Source organism: Leuresthes tenuis, unplaced genomic scaffold, assembly GCF_036924035.1.
Source record: "Leuresthes tenuis unplaced genomic scaffold, fLeuTen1.0.hap1 SCAF_10, whole genome shotgun sequence".
Classification (NCBI taxonomy): Eukaryota; Metazoa; Chordata; class Actinopteri; order Atheriniformes; family Atherinopsidae; genus Leuresthes; species Leuresthes tenuis.
In genome coordinates, this window is record NW_027325364.1 from 19,304,455 (window position 1) to 19,325,954 (window position 21,500).

At 39.3% G+C, this 21,500-nt stretch overlaps 1 protein-coding gene across 2 annotated transcripts; it reads right to left on the reverse strand.

Moving 5' to 3' along the window:
* Positions 1 to 1,702: 1,702 nt before the first annotated feature.
* Positions 1,703 to 20,043, reverse strand: slc6a3 (solute carrier family 6 member 3). 2 transcript variants are annotated; one of them, XM_072393318.1, is made up of 16 exons: positions 20,016 to 20,043; positions 19,403 to 19,461; positions 18,715 to 18,931; positions 17,138 to 17,269; positions 13,985 to 14,201; positions 12,447 to 12,585; positions 12,065 to 12,199; positions 10,363 to 10,466; positions 9,600 to 9,724; positions 8,046 to 8,158; positions 7,719 to 7,847; positions 7,400 to 7,499; positions 5,090 to 5,190; positions 2,833 to 3,000; positions 2,643 to 2,714; positions 1,703 to 2,484 (listed from the first exon to the last, which is right to left on the reverse strand). In XM_072393318.1, exons 1-16 carry the CDS (start codon positions 20,041 to 20,043, stop codon positions 2,461 to 2,463), a joined length of 1,863 nt encoding a protein of 620 aa, XP_072249419.1. In that variant the 3' UTR covers positions 1,703 to 2,460. The 2 variants fall into 2 exon arrangements, with proteins under 2 accessions (XP_072249419.1, XP_072249420.1); XM_072393319.1 differs by lacking the exon at positions 20,016 to 20,043 and having other exon boundaries at positions 19,403 to 19,524.
* Between the last annotated feature and the right edge of the window lie 1,457 nt (positions 20,044 to 21,500).

Consider the following 21,500-nt stretch of genomic DNA (forward strand, 5'->3'; position numbering starts at 1 on the left):
ATGGTGTTCTGCACAGAGCCCCCAAAAGTTGAAGAATTATTTCGAGGACTACTTTTCCGTGCCTCTGAGAGGGTTGTATTCTCAGGAAAGTTGCAAGATGACAGGGATAGGAAAATCTACTTTTTTTCCAGGCTTGCATACTTTTCAGTGTGTGACAATGCAGATGTTTGACTGTGGCAACAGTTTCCAAAAAGGAAAAATCTACCGGAATGCCCCCTAAAGTCAGATGAACTTTACAAGCTCCAGCTTCAAAATCCAAAATGGCTGTCCCACAAATAAACAAGCGGTGATAACTGCAGTGACTAACTGTTCTAAAGCACTGTTTATTCTGTCACATGATACAACAAAATGGAATAGTCAGCCGACTGTAGTTCGAAAACTATCCATCTCAATGTGTTCCATGGTCCTTTTACTTTTCTTCTACATTTTCGTTCCTAAATGGTTAGGGCATAGGTGTTTAGGGTTAGAATCAGTATGGATAGAGTAAGTTGTTACCAACTGTTCATTGATTTGGGGCTCCCACCATTGCCTGTGACAGCTGTTTTGAACATGTGGACAAACATACCTATGACACATTTAGTGGTGAGACAGGGCCACGGAAAGGAGAGATTATGTTACACTTTACAAACTGCATTAAGTGCTTGTTATTGGTTATAAAGCGTCAGTCTGCAAGAAAACCCACCTGCTGGTTGTGAGCACAGCTGCAGCTGCTCTGCATGACGGTGACATGTGAAATTGAGGCTGGATGTAGTGATTGTACAAACTGGCTGCTAAGTACAGTCTATAGTGCGATATGCCCAACAGCTGTAGTGTCATATGAACCTTCAGTGACAAACACAACAGAAGTTCAAGAAAACCGCAGCGTCGATATATCTCAGCCAGCAAAACCATAAACTTAAAAGAGTGAACAGCAACAGCTGAGGTGCACTGACCCTTGTTGTGTCATAACCAGTGGGAGTCTATTGAGTCCCATCATATTGCAAACAAAACTGTAAGACAATATTAAAGACCTTGGAATTTAACAGAAAAATACAAACAGCCCTGTAAAAAGAGGGGACACTATATAACATGGAATTAGAAACAGAATGCACTGATTTGTAAATCTCCTAAATCAATATTCCATTCTCAATAGATCAGAGTACATATGAAATGTTGAATGTGAGGCATTTTTTATTTATTATTATTTTACAATGTTCTACTGTGAATAAACTATTGTTTTATGAGATGTGTAAATTCTTACATTGTGTTTTTGCATTTTACACAGCATCCCAACTTTGATTGGACCTGGGGTTGAATTACATTGTATGGATATGTTGCTCAGAAAAAACCTGTTCAGGTAACTTTTTGGGGGCTCTGTAGTTTTCTTATTTGAAAGCTAGTCTGACACAGTAACATTTGTTATTAATGAAATTTTGGATTTGATCATATTTTGGGTATACAGTTATCTCTGTGCTTATCATTTTAAACATGGCTGATGGTGTTAAAATAAACTACCCCTAACAACTCTGCACAGTACACGTTAATTCCCTTCATCAAATAAACAGCTGAAAAATGGCATAAAATGGGATTTATTCTTAGTCGGTTCTGTGGATTTGTGAAAGACCAACTCAGTCAGCAAAATTATGTTATATTCTGTTGGCTACTAAAGAGGACAAAACTTGTAAGTCATCTCGATGTAAACAAACATTTGTAGGTTGCTTTGCAGGAGCTTTGACAGTGCAATAACATTGTAACAGTCTTTAAAGAAAGAAATAAGTAAACTGACCTGATATGGAGTGGGATTCAGTAAAACTTTTGGTATCAATTTAATTTCATCCTCATTCCTGTCGGCTTGATACAGATCCAGAATATCAAATAAATCAATTCGTAAATAAATCTACCTACAGTTTGAACTTTATTAAGAAAAAAGCAACTGTGTAGCACCTCAACATCAGCACAAGTTTTATTGTGTTGTTCTTCAGTTTTCCCCATCTTTCTTTTCCTATTTCTTGCGCCATTATGTACGTGACACAATGTGCATTATATCTGTCTGTATTCTCTCACCGGTTGCTTTCACTTCTCATTGTTCTGTAAGCACAATGCTCAAAAGAAGAAAAAAAAAGTCTAAGGAACATTTCTCACACCGATATCCAGCAGGCTTATATGAGCATGGTATGGTGGAACACTATGTGAACTGTTTGACTGAATCCCATTCACCAGCTTGTGGACTAACAGCGGAGAGGGCCAATGCACAGATTCACACATCCATTGTTGAAAAAAAACACTAACATTTGTATGGAATTTTTCTTTTTTTTTGGCACTTTTAAACTACTCCCACCACCTCTGTCATTGTGAATCATTTAAATGGCTCTCTTCTTCTTAGCTCTTTAGACCTTTGTTGTGCTCGCATTCATCCACCTCGCGTCCATTCTGTCATTCTTTCTCTCTCTTTCGCTCTTTCTATCTCACTCTCTGTAGGTCTCAGACCACCAACCAGTGTTGCAGCTGCGAGACAAAAAAAATGCAACGTGCCCATGAAATCACAACTGCTAGAATCATGCCAGTAATCTCATTGGAAAAGGAAATAAAGCAGTGGAATACAACTTTTATGCTAAAGTGAAACTTATAAAGGTGTAAAGATGTAGAATCAAGGTTACACTCACAGTGAACTGCCGAACCTCCCCGTTGTCCACCAGATGATGTTCTGTTTCGGGAGTGATGGCATAAGCCAGTCTCTGTTCAAAAAGAATAATTAGTCCCTCCTTGATCAGAACATACACCACAAGGCAGATGTCAAATATCGACATTTACATGTTAGCTAAGTTCATCTAAGAAGATATAGTTCAGACTTACATCACAAAACTTTCCAGGCAGTGTGCAGAGTTTGTAGATGGCATAAAGGGGCACCATGGCCATTGAAGACATGGCCAGGCACCACCCTAACATGTTAGCCCAAGCGGGAAACATGTAGGAGCCATAATTTGGAGGGTTGAACGTGGCAAAGCTCACAACAACCATAAACTATGGGAGAAAATGCAATGAATACAAAATCTTGGAAAAATGTCACTACAAAGAATATTCTCTTGAAAGCAAATTGAAGAAGTTGTCCTTGAGGACACAAGTGAGCCTTAGTGTTGACAAGTTAAAAGAAATAACATAAAAAACACAGCATTTCAACCATAAAGGCTCTGAAACTTTCAAGATACCGTATTTTTCTTATTTAATTCCCCACAAATACACAGCTTACATCTTAATACATCATTACATTGATATTCAGTGTATCTGTACAACTTGCTCTGTGATTAAGTTCACTCTCCATGCCTTTCTGCTTCTCCCTACACAATTAAGTTCACGATCAATGTCTCGTTATTTGTGTTCTCATGTCCATTCCTTACATCCTGCTACATGTTCCACAGTGTTAATAAATGCAGGATAACACATGTTCAACATCCAGTAAGCAGAGAATCTTTCACTGTCCAGTTGTTGCCCTCTCATTTAAAATTTCTTGCTTTTCTAATTCCCTCTTCAGCCCAACTGACGGATACGCAGTTTTACAATTCAGATTTAAAGAGGACATATTATGGAAAAATTTTTTGTTCTTGGAAGCATGTATTTGCATGTTTGAAGTCATCAGCAAGTGTAAAATTCCCCCAAACCACAACTCCTTTGTTTAAAACTTCCTTGTTTACAGAGACCATTCTGATTTTCATTTCAAAATTACGTCACTTGTCAAGTTCACTCCACCTTATCTGCAAAGCTTTGACCTCAGAGTCCCGTTCACTCACATCCACCCTGCTTGACCGTTGGAGTCAGTTTTGCATGGAAATGTTCTGTTGTCAGCTGTATTGAGGAGCATGCATCATACATCTACCAGCAGCCTCAGATATATTAGAACACAGTGGATAAACTACTGTTAGCCCGATTCTTTCATTGGAAGCCCAAGAACAAGCTGGAGAAATTGTTCATTAAATAAAGTATTTATTAGTGGTCACATGTAAAGTATATTGCTGCGCAGGACTCGGAGTGCCAGAGCTCCCGCAGGAAATCCGTCAGGCCGAGCCCCGATATCCGGAAAAATTTCATATTTATATTCAGCTTTATCTCACAGAGGTTGTACTCACACTTGTCAGAGTATAATTGGCCAGTTTTTAGTGGCATGATCAGGCCAGCCGCAGTCCTTGTTGTGTTCTTTGGATGTGATAAACAATGTGAGTGCTGTTTTAAGCGTAGATCTAATGTACCAGAACTATCTACTCCTATAGAGATGTTTTGTCTGACCCAGTTGTTTATGTCATTCTAAGGTCTTGGACCATTTTAAGGTCATCGATTGTGCAGTATGAGCAGAGTGGAAAAGTACCAGCTAGGAACATAGGTTATTTAGGAAAATACAGAATATGAATACATAATGTCTATGAACAAAGCCAATTATAACACTATATTTGAGGGTAATGTTCCAGCAGAGTTAACTAAAGTCTGCGGATGAGCTGTAAACCATTTTTCATCAGACTTTTTTAACAACTTGGTCCAGTTCAACAGTGGACTGAAGAAAGTGAGCCACAAAGCGGGACCAGTTCCAACTCTCAGAGCCTAAGCTTTAGATCAGGCCAATGAAGACGTCATACACCTACTTTTAAGGAGTTATTGCTATAACTTTTTGAAAAATGAACTTACTATTGTTACAACATTACATTTTTTTAAGCTTTCTGGTTGAGCACTTACAAAGTCTCCATACTTTCAAACTCTCTTAGCAGACAGATGAGTTTCAACTAACCGTATTTTGACCAAAACATGTTCACACATCTCAATAAGAACTCAAAAAATTGTGTGAAATTGTTTTTTTTTTTTTTAATTGGCATAAAAGGGCATATGATGTAGCCTTTAAAACTTCAGGATTCTCATCATGGCTACGTGGAAAAATTGACCTATTACAAGTTTTCAGGTGAGTCTGAGCTGACATAGTATATGTATTTAATTAATATAGATAGGTACTGTATATAGGTAGACAGATTTTATAATTGTGTTGCTCCACTATGTTCAAGATATAGTTTAAATCAACCATGTGTATGCTTTTATCTTTCATCATGCCATGAATAGAGTTATTAAGACTCACCAGGAGGAAGCAGGGGCTGACAAACTTCCAGCAGAGCCTCCAGTACCTGCCTGGTCGCTGGCCAATCATCTCCTCAATATCATCACTGAAACGATCCACTCCTAAAACACAGAAATACTCAGTAATACCCCAATGACGAGGGTAAAATTAATTTTAGAAGGTCACATGCAGAGGATATTTGGAGTATAATCTCACTCTCTGCCACAGTCCAATACAGAGAGAGGTATTCTATATCAAAGCAGTGGGTGGTTTTGTGTGTGCTACTTATGCATGGTTCCCATTGCAGGTATGATACCTGTATCAGTAAAACTAGTAAGATCAAAAAGTACGGTTTAATCATACTGGACAAATTAGTTCATCAAATCTTTCTACAAAGTCAACTGTAATAAGCTGCTACACCATCTTCATCTCGGAAGGATTTTCCCTCTCTCTTGCTAACATTTATTTTTGTTTTATTTGGCGCCTTCCTGCCTGGGAGGCATCTCTCAATGCAGGGGAATATATCCAGACTGACGAGCAGATATTCAGCACAACCAAATGTTCTCAAGCAGTGGACAGCAGAACGAAAGACCAAAGCAGCCAGGGGTCGAGGGTTCCTGTCAGCAGTTATGACGATGGGAGGTGGAAATAGGCCCACAAAGGCGCACGGAGGCCTTAGGCTTGATTTATCTGGGCTGCCAAGGTCAGGACACACCAAAGTGGGGCAATATGCTGACCCTTTTGCCTCGGGCCTTTTTAGTATTTGGTCCTTTATTCACCTCTTTTTAGACATGAGACAAAAAAACTTAATATGGAAGTTCAGGTCAATTGTTCTTCTAGACCTTTAGATTGTTTTTCGTAAAGCTTTGTGCCTGCAAGTGTTTTAAAAAGGGGGTCAAACTGCAGTCTCTGGTTTTAGATGGTTATGCAGTGAGTGAAAATCCGCCACAAAGCAGCTGGTCTGCAGGTGGATGACAGATTCCATTCAGAGCATGAGGCCACTTAAAACAACATCAGGGGCAGAATTAGGCTCAATTTTTATTCTTTAGATTATTATCATTATCTGAGGTTGAGAGAAGTATTTCTGAGTGGTCAGAGTCTTACCTGCAGTAGACCACAGTCAGAAAGCACTTAGCTTGGATATTCTAAGAGGAATACTGGCAGCCGAGTTAAACTAACAGTGACTCACAAATAAAGCCAGATGAGTGGATTTTCACCATCTAAAACAACTAAAACCAAAAAAATATATAATAGTGGTGACATAGTGGTGAATTTTATAACTCATCACTTTTAAAAAGCGCATTTGTTAAATTTGTCACAACATTCTCAGCTAAAGAATGTCCATGCTGCTGTGCATGATTACATGCACGGTGAATACCCAGTATTTCCTGCTGCCCGTCAGGTTTGACTCTGCTCATCTTTAGGCTCTCAGGAGTAATCCCAAAATACCATCTATGAGACAGAAAAAGTGAGTGAAAAGCTTGAAAAAGCGCAAACGCTTACCAACTTTTAAATCTTTGCAAAAAGAAAATGAAATAAGCTCATCGGCTGAATTCCTCCCTGAATCTCCAAAATGAGAGTGCTCTGACTGCCGTCTACTGCAAGTAAGACACATTAAGTCCTTTATATAAACGGAATGTCCCTTTGATAAGAAATGCATACAGAGACATAAAGAGGTACACATCTGCAGTTGGGGAATTTCTTACACATTGTACCTGTAGAATACTGGAAAAGTACAGTGAAAAAAAAATTTGTTTATGAAGATGTCATAAAGCCACAGAACATCTCATTCCCAGATAAACTAAAGATTCCTTGAGATCTGTTTTGCTCAAAATGTTGATACCAAAACTACTTAAAATGAAACATGAGAATCTGGTCATCTGGGAGAAACTGTAGGCCAACTCCACTCACAGCTATCACAATCCAGCTATTAAGACAGCTGAGTCCTGCCCATGACAAATTGTAGCTGCCTGTCCCGCAGTTCTACTTTTCTTTATTTGTTGCCTCACCACTGCTGAGAGAGCCCAGAGTTAACACTGACAGTGGTCGGAATTCAGTCAATTTGTTGACCTTGTGAGCATCACATCAATGGTATCCTAACACCAGATGTACAGAGGTTTGGGGCAAAGACTGAAGATGCCAAAACGATTAGTAGAAATAGATCCTCTAAGGCAGTATTCCTACATTTAATAGAACTATGTTGTATTGAGGCACAGAACAGCTAGAGCAACAGATATCTCATCAGCACCTTAATAAAGAATCAGCTTTGCTGGCCATGAAACAATGAATCAAGTGTTTTCCCTTCTTTTTTCTCCAGTCCACTTTTCTCACCATAGAACCACGCGATGCCGATGGCCTCAATAAGCACTCCAAAAAGAATCGATGTTCCTGCTGCGAAATGGTCCAGCAGAGTAAACACATACATCCCCCCCTGCAAGTGAAAGAAAATAGCATATCATTGTAGGTTTGATCATGCATGTTATGGTAATATTAACAATAGGAATTAATTGTAAATATTGAGATATTTGTTGTCTGTTACCTATTAAGAGTTTTAACAAAAGATTTGTCAGAATTACAGTTGAATATCCCACATCAAACAAACAAAATCAGTATACCAAGAAACAGATCGCCCAGTATGAAACTTACTTACACTTGTGACACAGAAGAGGGATATGAGAAATGTGGCAACAACAATGAAAAGGGTGAACAGCTCTCTGTGCTTGTGAAGGAATTTGAATTCATCAATTAACCCTGTGATCACTGACTCCATTCCACCCATCTTCAACAGGAACCCCCCCCCCCAAAAAAAAAAGCAGAAGGAGACACAAAGTTAGAGAGTATTGAGCTGCCAAGTCATTAAAATACCCACAAATATCAGAGATATAACATCACAGTCAATCTGAACCAGAGCACGTCACAGTTAAGGAAAAGGCAAATGCTTTCTAAGAGGTGTGAACGTTGGTTAGTGCATACTCACAGCACTGTCTATGCCCAGTGTCAGCAGCATGATGAAAAAAATAACTGCCCATACCGAAGACCCGGGTAATGTTGCAATGGCTTCTGGATAAATGACAAACACCAATCCGGCACCTAAAAAGCACAAATTTCAAGAGTAAAAAAAGTAAACACTGGCATGACAAATAGCATGGTGCTTGGAGATAGAAAAAAAAAAAGATGTGATTATTCCTCAAAACAGCTGTAAATGAAAAAAGAGTGTGATGACTTGTGAATCTCATAAACCAGTATTATTTATAGTAGAACATCGAAAACAATATCTAATGTTGAAAGGGAGAACTACTATTTCATGAAAAATATAAGCCTGTCTTGAGTTTGATAGCAGCAACACACCTTTGGGCCAGGGCATGCCACAGTGAAGGAAAATGACTCTTCTTTTAACAACAGTCTGTAGAGGGCTGGTCTGAGGAATGTTGTCCCATTCTTGTCTGATACAGGATTTTAACTACTGAACAGCTCTTGGTTATCTTTGTCTTATTTTGCATTTCTTGATGCGCAAAATGTTTTCAAATGGTGAAAAGTCTCGACTGCAGACGGATCGGTCCAGCACCTGGACTCATCTCCTATTGGGGCATACTGTTGTAATGGAGGCAGATTACAGTTTAGCACTGTCTTGCTGAAATGTTCAAGACCTTGCCTGTAAACGAAGTATCTGGTTGGGAGCATGTGTTGCTCTGAAATCTGTATTTACCTTTCAGCACCAATAGTGCCTTTCAAAATATAAAAGTTGCCAGTTCCAAAGGCACCAATGCAACCCCATATCATCAAAGATGAAGGACTTTTGAACAGAGTTGTGATAATAAGCCAGGTGGTCTTTCACCACCTTGAATAATCTGACCATAGAACAATTTTCCACTTTGCCACGGTCCATATTAAATTAGTTCTGACAACAGTGTTTCCGGTTCATGACAGAATCTTGCCTGTTTTTAATGAAGTGCTGCTGAGGGTCTGCAAGTCAAGGGCGTTTATTTTTTTAGCCATTTCCTTTGATAATGATTTAAAAATATTCCAATTATCATAATTCTGCTCCAGAATTTTTAGACACAGTTGTTTTCTGATTGCTGAACCTCTGCCCATCTTTACTTCTGAGAGACTCTGTCTCTTTAAGGTGCTCTTTTTATATCCAGTATTGTTGCTACTCTGTTGCCAGTTAACCTAATTAGTTGCAACATGTTCCCCCAGGTGTTTCTTTTCATCGCCGCTGACTTTTGAAGCCTTTTGTTGCTCCCTCTCAACTTTGTGTTGCTGCCATCAACGATTAACGCAATATTTTTCATGAAAAAAATGCCATTAAGTCTAACTTTCAACAATTGACATGTTTTCTATGTTCTATTCTGGAATTGGTGTTGAATTACTAACAAGTGAGGAGAATAAAAAAAAAGAAAGTTAATCTGACAAACAAGTGCGTAAAGTACAACAGGAAATGGCAGCGGGTGTGACTTCAATCATTGTATTGAAGAAAACTTAATGTTCTGATTGTAGAAACAGCTTGTATGAGCTCCATATGATAACATACCATCTCTGGCAACTTTGTCCAGAGCCACATTGTGCTTATGGGACATGTACCCAAGGAAGGAGAAGACCACAAAGCCAGAGAAGAAACTGGTTAAAGAGTTGATGGAGCTGGTTATGATGGCATCTCTGGAAAAAATACAACGGAAAAGCAAGAGTCCATAATAAGAATGTAAAGAAAACTCAATGGTGTAAATTTAGTATGACTGATACAGTGATGATTATGTCAGAGTTGGGTCAAGGCCTTTTTCCTGGTGACTCACCTGTCTGAGTCTGAGAAGCATAATAGAAGTATAATAATAGAGAGCTTTGATTCTTTTAATAGATTATTCTGTTGGGTTATTCTATTATGTGACAGAGGTTGACACAAGTAAGTTGAGAAAATGAACTAGAGACAACTTCCTAAAAGCATGCAAAACAAGTGATTTCATCCTTCTCATGCCATGTTCTACAAAAGGTTAGTGCAAGGAGGAATCCTCGAGGTGGATTGTGTCACGTGTCAGTTATCAGAAAAATTTAAAAAGCAAAAGAGGAGATAAAAGCCACCTTTGGCGATGCTGATGATTTTCAAAGAGAGCAACAGTTCTGACTGGTGTTACGGCTGTCTGTTGCACAGCGTGGGGTTAAAAACATAGGGGGCTTCGAAAAGCTTCAAAGGTCATTGTAATTCACCTGCTTATGTTGCGTGCATGTCTGCTTTGCAAGAAAATTCCCCTCCTCTTTCTGTCTCTGTGAATCCCCACCTGCCTCTCAGTGTGTGCATTTACCTGTAACAGTTGTTGCTGAATTTGTTGTAGCTGGAAAAGGCAATTAGCACACCAAACCCCACTCCCAGTGAGAAACAGATCTGTGTCGCTGCCTCAATCCAGACCTGGGGAGCGACAGAACAAGCACACTTGTGTGAAGCGGCAAACAAAAGGCACAGGAGAGGAAAAAAGCCATTATTAGAGATAATTGCAGGAAACTCATTCAACAGCAGTAGATGAAAGACGCTTGTGAATATGGGGAGTAATTTTGCAAATTACAGCTCCATGCATCTATCTAATCTAATTCTCCAATTGCTCCCATGCATCTCTCAGTGTCTTTCCATCTTGCTGTCTTCATCATTCTCCATAACTGAATCACTCAGTCCTGCATATTTGCTTATTGAGCGTCTAAACACCCACTATTAAGCTAAATAAAATATTGCACGTTGTGATTGCAAGTTTCACAGATGAGGATAACACTACACACAATTTTCTAATTTTATTTAAGGCCTTCAGTTAATGCTTCTTTAAACACCTAAAATCAATGCAGTGTTTAACTCATTTCCCAGTTGTGGAAATTCACAGGAATATTTCTGAAGTTATCTTACCATTTAACATCACAGGTGAAAATTAAAAAAAGGGCAAATTTGCCAAAAGAGTCTGCTGCTTACAGTATTTATGCCGAATGTGTGGTTTGTTTCCCAAGAAAAAGTTTTTTGTCCCTTTCTCTCGATTATTTCTGTATTTAGTTTTATTGTAACTGTTTCCTCTCTTCTTTCTTTTGCCCCATTTCATTGAGTCAAGGGAGGTTCCCTATATTGGCAACTCTCTTTTGTCCTTTAACTATTAGCTAATTGCAATATATATATGCATTTGAAAAAAAAATGTCACTTGACTTTTCAACTTCATCCAATGCAATTTGATTTTAATAATCATAATACAGAACTACCATTCTACAAGAATTGTTATGTATAATGTTGTAGAAAAGGTTAAGGCGTCGTTGGATAAAGGTAGGGTTGTAGAGGCCATGTTCTTTACTTACGGAAAATATTCAACAATATTGAGGAGTAGTATTAAGTCAATAGTTTATTTTCTTTTCTTTCCTTCTTGTTCTAGACCCACACATTTCTTCAGAGCCAACAATCACACTTTGACAAATGTTTGCCAAAGTTTGAATAAGAATTAAAACTGCAATTTATAATAAAACAGGATTTGTTTTCATTTTTGCTGATGATAGTTGATTTTCACAAATTTTTAATATATCTTATATATATATAGTTTCACAGATATTTACAATTTATAGAAATACATGCAATAGTTTGGGTTTCTGATGCATTTCCTGAGATCTATTCATTCAATGATTCCTTTGATACATTCTGCACGTCGTGCCTGCTAGGTCTGCAAATATAGCTGTCTTTGTTAACCATTTCAAAGGGCTGTAATGTTGAATTATATACTTTCTTTCCATTGCTTTGCATTGTGCAATATTCACAGGTCAACCAAATATGTTGCAAAAGAATCCTCTTTTTTAAGAGAAAAAAATAGGATCCCTACTTTTTTCACTTTTCTTTGCAAATTAGATAACAGATAAAGAAACAAAAAAAGACTTTCACTTAAAACGTCAAAGCATTCAAGCAGCTTTAAGCCACCACTGTTTTGTTCCTCTTCTCCCCCCACCAGTCTCGCCTCCTTTTTATCCCCCCTCTCCTCAGTTCACACTCACCTTGGCATCACATAGTTTCAGGAAGTCCACAGAGAGGTATGCCTTAATGCCATCAATGGCTCCGGGCAAAGTGACTCCACGGAGCAGCAGCACAGTCAAGACCACATAGGGCATGGTGGCTGTGATCCACACAACCTGAAAGAGTCACACAAATTTCACACACACAGTCGTATGCGCATAAAGAATACTCCAACATTCATAGAGCGGAAAAAAAGGAGGCATACACACACACACACATTTATTCAAATGCTAATCAAAATCCAGAACCAGAGGACTACACAGCTTACATGAGCTACTATATGAATTTGTCTATGTTGAGGAGAAATTCTTAAAGTTTTGTGGGTTTTTAACATGTTGAAACAATGTCTGCTACATGTCCTACCTTGCCAGAGGTCTTGACTCCTTTCCAGAGGCTGAAGTAGAGCAAAACAATCACTACAGCCAAACAGGAAGTCAGCTGCCAGCGTGGACGGCCCAGGTCATCAATACCATTACTGTCCTGAATATGAAGGACCCCTCGTCTAGGCGAGAGAACATTCGGTTATGTAATGTCGCCGCTCTTAAGTCACCACTGACAGCAAGTTGTCTTATGTGCATTTTCTCATCTACTAAGAACTCAGTACACAGCAGTTCAGGGAGTCCCGGCGTCAAAAGCAAAAGCTCTAATCCTGATATTTCTTTACCTGATGAGGACAGTTTATTGTCTGCACTTTGCTTATTTGAATTCATGAAATGTTGTCAGGCCAGTAGCAAAGCTACAGTTGCTGCTCATAGTACAAAAGGTATCATATTTAAAGGAGGTAAACTAAGACATCTACAAATCCCCTCCAAATAAGATGTTGAAAATGTTTTATTACGAGTAAGACATTTTTTTTTTGCTTATATACTGCAATGTGCTTGTATTGTCGATCTTAAAGAAATTGCACAGGCCTACTGTTAATCAAAAGCTCCAGAATTGACCAGTGTTGAGAGTTGATTATCTGACCATGTGCTGTGAAAGGGATTTTTCGCACTGATGCCACAGGGTACCGGCTGTTTTAACAACATTAGGGAGCTTAATAGTGGTCCATTATGAGAAAGGACAAAGGTCAACTACAGAAAGGATTTCTACATATAACTTACAAAGGAAGAAAAATATTTTGACACCAAATTAATCGCAGTTGCATGAAAAGTACAAATGAAGTTTTGGATTGGGCCGCGTTATGCTCAGTTAATGTAGACATTGCACAATAACAACGACCATAATGCATTACAAACAACATGAGCTAAGATATAAACCTGGATCTTGATCATGAAATTGTTGAAAACAACCAATGTCTGTTTCTAACTGCTGCTGAGTACATCTGTGAGGTGTATCATCCAAGCTGATATAACATAGCAGGTAACCAACTTGAAGGTGTACTCCTCATATTGCATCCCAGAAAGTTCTATTACATGCATCATCTAAAGGACAGACTGACAGGCAGAATGACTGAGCGGTATTGGTGCCTTTATTCAAATGATTTCAGAGGGAGCCTAACAGATGAGACTAAATATGAATAACAGTGTTCGGCTGCTGTGGTAACATCATTTGCAGGTGGCAAATACCACACTGTCACTTCAGCTGTCATGGATGAAATGCCTCAATTGTCACAACAGAACAACCTCTCACTTGCTGGAACAGGAGACACCTGCTGAGCTTCATAGAAAGGGAGGCAAGATCTGCTACGTGCAGCCAAACTCCAAAAAAATATGCGATACTGGCCTTTGATGATATTATCATTTTTTGATAATGACAGAAATCAGAGCAATCACTAAATTTGGATTAAAAAAGAACTGCATAAGTATTCTGCACCAAACCCCATTCTACATACACCTACAAACAACATTAGACTTCATCAAAGACCTGTTAAATTAGAGCAATAGACCAGGTAAACTTACTCAAAGTACTCCTGGGCTGGTGTGGCTTTGTAAATGTCCCCAACTGAGCTGTTGTCAGCCCAGTCTGAGCAGTTGGCACTGTTCCAGGTGTTGTTGCAGTGGACCCAGGGCAGCTCGCGGGTGAATGAGGAGAAGAGGTAGAACAGTGCCCAGGAGATGATGACATTATAGTAGAACCCAACATAAAGAGAAATGAGGATCACTGTGAAGCCTACACCTGTTAAAGGAAAACAAATTAGGAATGATATACATTTTGGATTTCATTCATTGTAACCATTGGCTTGTTGGTTACCCATCTGACAAAGATCCTTTGTTTGTGATTGCCAGACCTATGAATCAATTTGGACAATCCAAACTTGGAGACAGCAAGAAAGTTCCTTGTATGCTTCCCCAGTACATAGGTCCAAAGACAATGCTCTCAACCGCATGCCCTAACACAAGCAGACAGCTCTGGACACATCGAGTAATCCCACATGGAAGGCTTTGGTCACACAAGTAACCAATAAGCACATACTCACTATGACTGGCATCCAAAGTTCTATTGTGGTGAGGGGAGAACCTTACAGAGACTTTACAGTAGTGAAATGGGCCATGTTTACACAAGATACTTGAAATCAAACTGAAGAAAAATGAGTGTCTTTGAGGATAAAAATATTTACTGAATTTGATATGGTTTTAGAACTGATCACCAGCACACTGGTCAGAAGCAGTAAATTTAAGTACACTATAATGACATGTTAAAATCGACTTACTTAAGGTGGCTGCATAGTTTCAGCATCTATACACTGCTTTGAACTCTGCAGACGCGCACGCAGTATGTACTACAGTCTATGGTGGATTATAGAGATGCGTATACTAACAATTCTTTTGCAAAGTCTCTTCTCAAAAACAGGTGTTCCATGTTGTTCTGTTCTGTTGTAGGCATCGCACTCAGTCTGCTCTGTTATCATATTTAGGTTGCACACGGTCAGCCGCAGAGAGACGTGAAGGACCATCCTGGTGCGGCGCAGATAAACTCACTTAAACTCACACATAAACAGAGTAAACTGTGTAAAACCCTGAACTGCGTTTCAGGATTTTATGAGAGAAGTTGAGCTTTGTTAATGGGAATGTACTGGAACCATAGGGTTTTTTTGGACCCCGAGTTCAACAGTAGTCAGCAGTATTCCACATGAAAGAACGTCAGTATTGGGTTCACTTTTTTTTTTAATCAACTTCCCACATCTTTATACATAGTACACATTTTTATTTTTTCTAATCTAATCTAACAGCTGTTAGTCAGCAGAAAGAGAAGCCTCCAACTATAGATTTTACACACCGCAAAGCACAGCCTCTTCCTCAGTGTGAAACCTGCCGGCGGTCTCACAGAAACAAAAACTGAACTTCTAAATGTTGTCTCTTCATGCCTTAATTATCAGCAAATCTGCCCTTTCTAAAAATCTGAGACCATGTCCACTCTTCTAAGGCTGAATTTAATTGTTGACCTTTGCTGAGAAGCCTGACCACAACTGTGCCTTATTGATATCTTTGTAATGTGGATGTGATATTTGGCCAGGGAGCGACGTCTCTTATTAGCACCGCATGTGGCCATGCTATCTCTCCATCCCGGCCTCTCAGGCTTTTTCTTCAAATGAATTGATCCCGAGAGGAAACCAGCTTGTTGATCAGAATAATTACTGTCAATATGGGCATGTGTATGTGTGTTTGAATAATTACTGTTCTCCCCCTGCTGAGAGGCAGAGAGAGAGTGAAGCGTGTGATTAGAACGTCAACGTACTCAGTGTGTTCTCTGACAGACGACACATGTTCGCACACAGGAGGCTGATCCACACACAGACAGGAAGACATGGAGGAATTCGTACACACTGTGGACAACCTTCAGACCCGCAAGGAGATGGTTTCACACGAGACAGCGCTATGGGGTCTCACTAGGAAGCAACAGATCGTCTCCTGTTGCTAATTGTGTCTAAGGTTGCGATTCAGATACATATTTGAAGTTTTTAATGTGGGTTATTGTAATTTTCTTTAAACATTGATAGAAAATTGCCCCCAAAAACTGTGCAGAGAGAGATGGATGAAAGCACACATTTAAAAGCTCATAAAGCGTGTTAAAGCTTAAAAGTTGAAACAAACAAAGTCTATCATTATTGTCCTGTGACTTTGCTTGAATTGGTCTTAATGTTTGTTTCTCTGTTAGTGTGTGTTTGGCTGGTGTTCTCCTGGGCGGCGCTTTGCTTAACGATGTGTTGAAAAGTACTCCCGGAGAATGTCAGCCAGCGTTACCCGACTGGACAATCAGAACAAGAGTCTAAAAGCCCAATTTTCATTTGCTTTCCATCTGAGTGGCAAGAGAAACTGATGTTCTGTGAGGGATAAATAATGCCTGTCGCTGCACAGCATGTAGACAAGCAGACAAAAGAGACTGGCATGTGGACAGGCAGGCTTGTGGGCAGACATGTGCACAAAAAGACATGCCCATACTTAGCGGGGCATATAGAAACAGATTTATTGTACATATACAAGCGTTCCTGTGAGAGCATGCATGACGAAGATTGTTTGGATTTTGTCCTAATTTCACAAATTAACATTATTAACTGTTGTTAGAGGCAGAATTTGGTCGAGGCGAGTCAGGCAAATCTAGCTGGGTCAAGCTGATCCTGAGTTTATTATACTGATGTCAATGCAGTGTGACCATTTAAATCTGGAGAAGAAAAAAAAAACTCTGAAACTCTCTAATAGACAGACTTTAATAGAGTGTGTGGATTTTAGTCCTCTACCTTTGCCAAAGAGTGTTGTATTGTTTATAATGGAAAAAAGAAAGAAGTCTATGACAGGAATTTTCATATCGGATTTGTGTACTACATCGTTTGATTTATGCTTTTAAGTGTGAAGAAAGTGTCTGGATGTTACATTACACTGATCTAGCAGATACTTTAAGCTAAAACAACTTACAGGTGAGGAACACATTGGGGAGCAATGGTCGGTTCAGAATCCTGCCCAAGGACACTTTGACCTGTAAACTGGGGATGTTAGGGATCAAACCAGCAACCTTCCAATTGAAATTCAACCACTCTGCCTCCTGAACTACGACCACCCTGTTCATGACTCTGTCTGTCAATAAGAATATATACTGAATATGCTGGCATTTCCTACCTTTAAATATGGGACAGATCTTCCAGACGCCTGCTGCGCCCTCTCTGTTGTACTGTCCCAGAGCCAGTTCCATGTAGAAAAGAGGCATCCCTGCTATCACCATGAAGAACAGATATGGTACCAGGAACGCACCTGCACACACACACAAACACAGCAACGTTATCATCGCCACACACACACACATATATTACACATTTACTTGACATGCAATTTGAAGCTAGGTGTTTCATGTTGCATAAAGCATGGCTGCGGTTAGTTTAGAGCAAAGAGATGCAAATGTGAAAAAAAATTGTGATTTAATGATGAAGAAAAGTGGAAAGATTCTTATTGGTTTCTCACACAAAAACATTTATATCAACTGTAAAATCATTTACACCAGTACGCTTTGCTAATCCGTGACTCATGATGATTTCACACATTAAATAATGCAGAGATGTGCCATGGATTCCTTTTTCTCACCCTTAGTAAATTATCAGGTCATTATTTATGTGATTAGTTAACACTTAATAGATTATCACTTAAAAAATGCTTTTTTTTCCCCCTGTGTACGCTTAATGTGTGTGTGCTGCCATCAGCCTGGTCCTTGAGTTCAAACACTTACATAACGAACATGGACACAGTTTTAGTAGACAAACAAATCAGCCAAACTGCTTGCAAGTCATTTTGTTTACAGCAAAGTGTGCATCAAAAGTCTTTAAATGATGACCCCTCGAGTCTGAAAAAAAATCACATTAGTTTATATTGATATTATTATGCGTTAATGGTGGACAACAGGATTTAATAACACATCCTATATTGTTGAAATCAAATAACCTTTCAGTTAAAACTTATATGATTTCTTATTGTAAAGTGTTGCCTCAGGTTTTATGGGGAGACCTCACAGAGATGAAACACTGCTTTGTGCCAAACTGCCTCTGTTAAACTGACTGACTCTGTTTTTCTTTTTTTTTTAAAATCTGGCTTGATGTAAGGTTGAGAAACAATAACACAACATAATGTCTGTGGTGGTATATGGTGCAGCCTTAGTGAAGCTATAAAAATGATCAACATTTGGTGGGAGAAAAAAAAATGTGAAGAAATCATCTAAAAGGAAGTCAAATCAAATGTAGGTTGAATTTTGAGCCATACTTTCTGTCAGCCTTGACCATGGCTGCAGTGTCATCTTATTCCTAGCCACGGTATCATTTAAAGCTCTTAAACATAATGAGAGCTCTATGTTAAACAGCAGTAATTAGTGACACTGATTGTTAGGGCTAATCTATGCAGAGCAGCTGTGGTGGTTTTTCCCCTATTTTGATCTCTGCAAAGGGTTGGGAAAAATACACACACACACACACACACACACAAACAGCAACCATCACACACAAGGATCTGAAACACACATGCTGCATGTATGTGCAAATAGTCTCCACATGCACGAGTATATATAGTGCAAGATAAAACATACAGTAAAATAACAGCATGTGAATAAATTCTACCCTCACCTGCACTTCTTTGCACCTATTTGCACTCTCTTTCTAAGGAATCACAGTAATTATCTGGTACCTCTCTCAGTCTACTATTTGCACCCATCTCACCTCCTCCATTCTTGTAGCAGAGATAAGGGAACCTCCAGACATTTGCAAGGTCCACGGCAAATCCAATCACGGACAGGAGGAAGTCGATTTTCTTCCCCCAGGTCTCCCTCTCCTCCTCCCCACTGAGGTTAGTCTGAGTCTGAGTCGGAGCCGGAGCCACTAAGGTGGTCGAGGTGAACTGCACCCCGTTCTGCTCCTTTACAAGGATCAGCTCCACCTGATTGATCACATACAAGGTAGCATCAGACGGATGTTTCAGATGGAATTTGGAAAAACAACCATACCGCACATCTTTCCCTTCTGATTTGCTCGGAAAGTGACTGTCTGGATCTGCCAGAGCCCAGGCACAGACAGATCATTTACATGTACACACTCAGATATATGATTTAATGATCTTTTAGCTTCAACCTCGTTCTCGGGTTTCCCACGCATGACAGATGGTGCCTCTCACCTTCGCATCATGTACCAGCCAAATGCTTTTCGTGTCCTCTGTACTATGTGGCAAGTTACGTGCGTTTTCAAGGATTAGAAAAAAAAGGAAAATCAAACATTTTTACTTTCAGAAAATGAATAAACATATATATAAAAAAATGCACCTATCAAAAGGCTTGCACCACAGAAAGATTCTGTGAGGATGTCTTAATCAAACTGAGCTGCGTGTCTTTAATCCACTCTCAGCTGTACTGACCTCTTTGGGACCCATGGTGTTAGGGGTGGATTTTTCAGGGGCTACAACTGAGGACATCACTCAAGCAGGGACTGTCTGTGTCAGCTTGAAGGAGTGCGCAGACTTTGGGTGCGAGACGCCAGCAGTTGAGAAAAGGAAGGTAGGTGAGGCTCACGAGTCTTGATCGTAGAATGACATAGAAAACATAAGAAGAGCACTTAATTATTCCCTTTGTGAGAAATACATACACATACACACATACACACAAAGCCTCTCTGGAGATGCAAGATGTCATTGCAACAATATCATAAAAAATAAACCAAAAATTCCCAGAGTACAAAAAAACAACAAAAAAACATATTTAGTATCTTTATAAAAAAATTGCCAGTCGAAGTTGATTGTTTCCATATCATGTACTCTCCAGCATGTAAAGCTGCCAGATGTACACAACATCAAAACAATTCTTCATGCATATGGGTTATTGCATTCATTTTTTCCAGCTTTGAAGTTTCATGAAATATAGAGCGAGCAAGCAGAGAGCGCAGGAAAGCAACAAAGGGTGAAGGGATTCAGACTGAGGAGAGCAACAAGAGGGGATGAAGGACCATCTGTAGAAGGTCATCACTGCGTGCACATTTCATTTCACACTTGCTGATCGCCATTTTGAACACAGATTTGAACCAGCATGAACGCAACTGGTCTAAGCCCAACATGTTGCATGCAAGATTTGACTCGTAATTTAGTGTGTTAAAAGGATTTTTTTGGAGAATAAAAGTAAAAAAATTAGGCCCATAGCTAATTTTGAGCTTTTCTTTTTTTGTCTGTTGTTTAAAAAAAAAATTCTCCAAAAAAATAAAATAAAAACAATTAAAACTATATTGCATTAAAAATGTTTTAATAATTTACTTTTATATGGATCGTGTCACGTAATTTTGAACATCTTTGACATGAAATTGCTGAAAATCTGCCACACATAGCAATTTCTGAAATCACACGCCAGAAAATTATTTAAATTATCACACACACACACAAAAAAAACAAAAAACTCCAGGAAATAAAACACTGACCTTTGAAAAAACGGCAAGTGAAAGCTCCAACAATTTGCTGCTTTGGATTACTTAACTCCAATGCCGAGGTTCTTCGGTGTGCCGCAAATTGATGACGACCATATTTTGTGCAGATCTCTTGTCACAAGTTAGACTTGGACCCAGATAGAACGATGAGGAGATGAGGATAAAAGCAGAAAAAAGAAAAGAGAGAATAGGAACTTTCAATCTGTGATGAGTTGTAGAAAGCCCTCCCACCCTCCTGGGTTCCAGCAGCAGGCGCACAGACAGCAGAGCACTCTGTGGTCTCGTATGGAGATCTGTCTGCGGGACCTCTCTTGAAATATTAGAAGCAATCAACAACACTCCCCCCCCATCACCGTCACTCTCCTCCCTCCCTCTCTCCTCACATAAGCTTCATCCATTCCCCCTCCTCTCTCACCCATCACTGCATTTTCTCACCTGATTTAAGCGTTTACGTGGATGACTTTTCTGTCGTATTAATATACATCTGTCGGGTTTCTACATGTCCATATGTAGTATTTTGTATGTAGAATACCTAGTGTGTAGCACTCTGTGTTTACTGTAGCAGATTGCAATCTGGTTGAAACTGTAATAACAGGAGCATGATATTTCTAATATGGTTCATCCCAGTCTTATGGCAAAATGTGAAATAGTTACATGAATTTAGTATATTGATTTCTAGCCACAGACACAATTTTCACTGTTTTTCATTCTATTGAACACACAAAAAAAAGATAACTTTTTTTAAAATTGTGATAGAGTCATGTTTTGACTGCATTTGGAGGTCGGAGGATGGTGCTCGATACTCCACTGGGAGACTGATCACTAGTGCTTGCAAGTAACTGTGTTTTGATAAGTCTCTGCATTCAGTCACCGTTTTCTTCAGCCTTCACAAAATGTGCTGGACACCTGAAACACTTCACTAGAAATACAATACACAGAAAGTCATGCTCCATGGCACAGATTGAAACGAGCATAGCAGATTCATCTTGGTGAGTAAAAGTACGTAGTTTTCAATTGTTGGATTGGATTCGCAGCATTAAACTGTT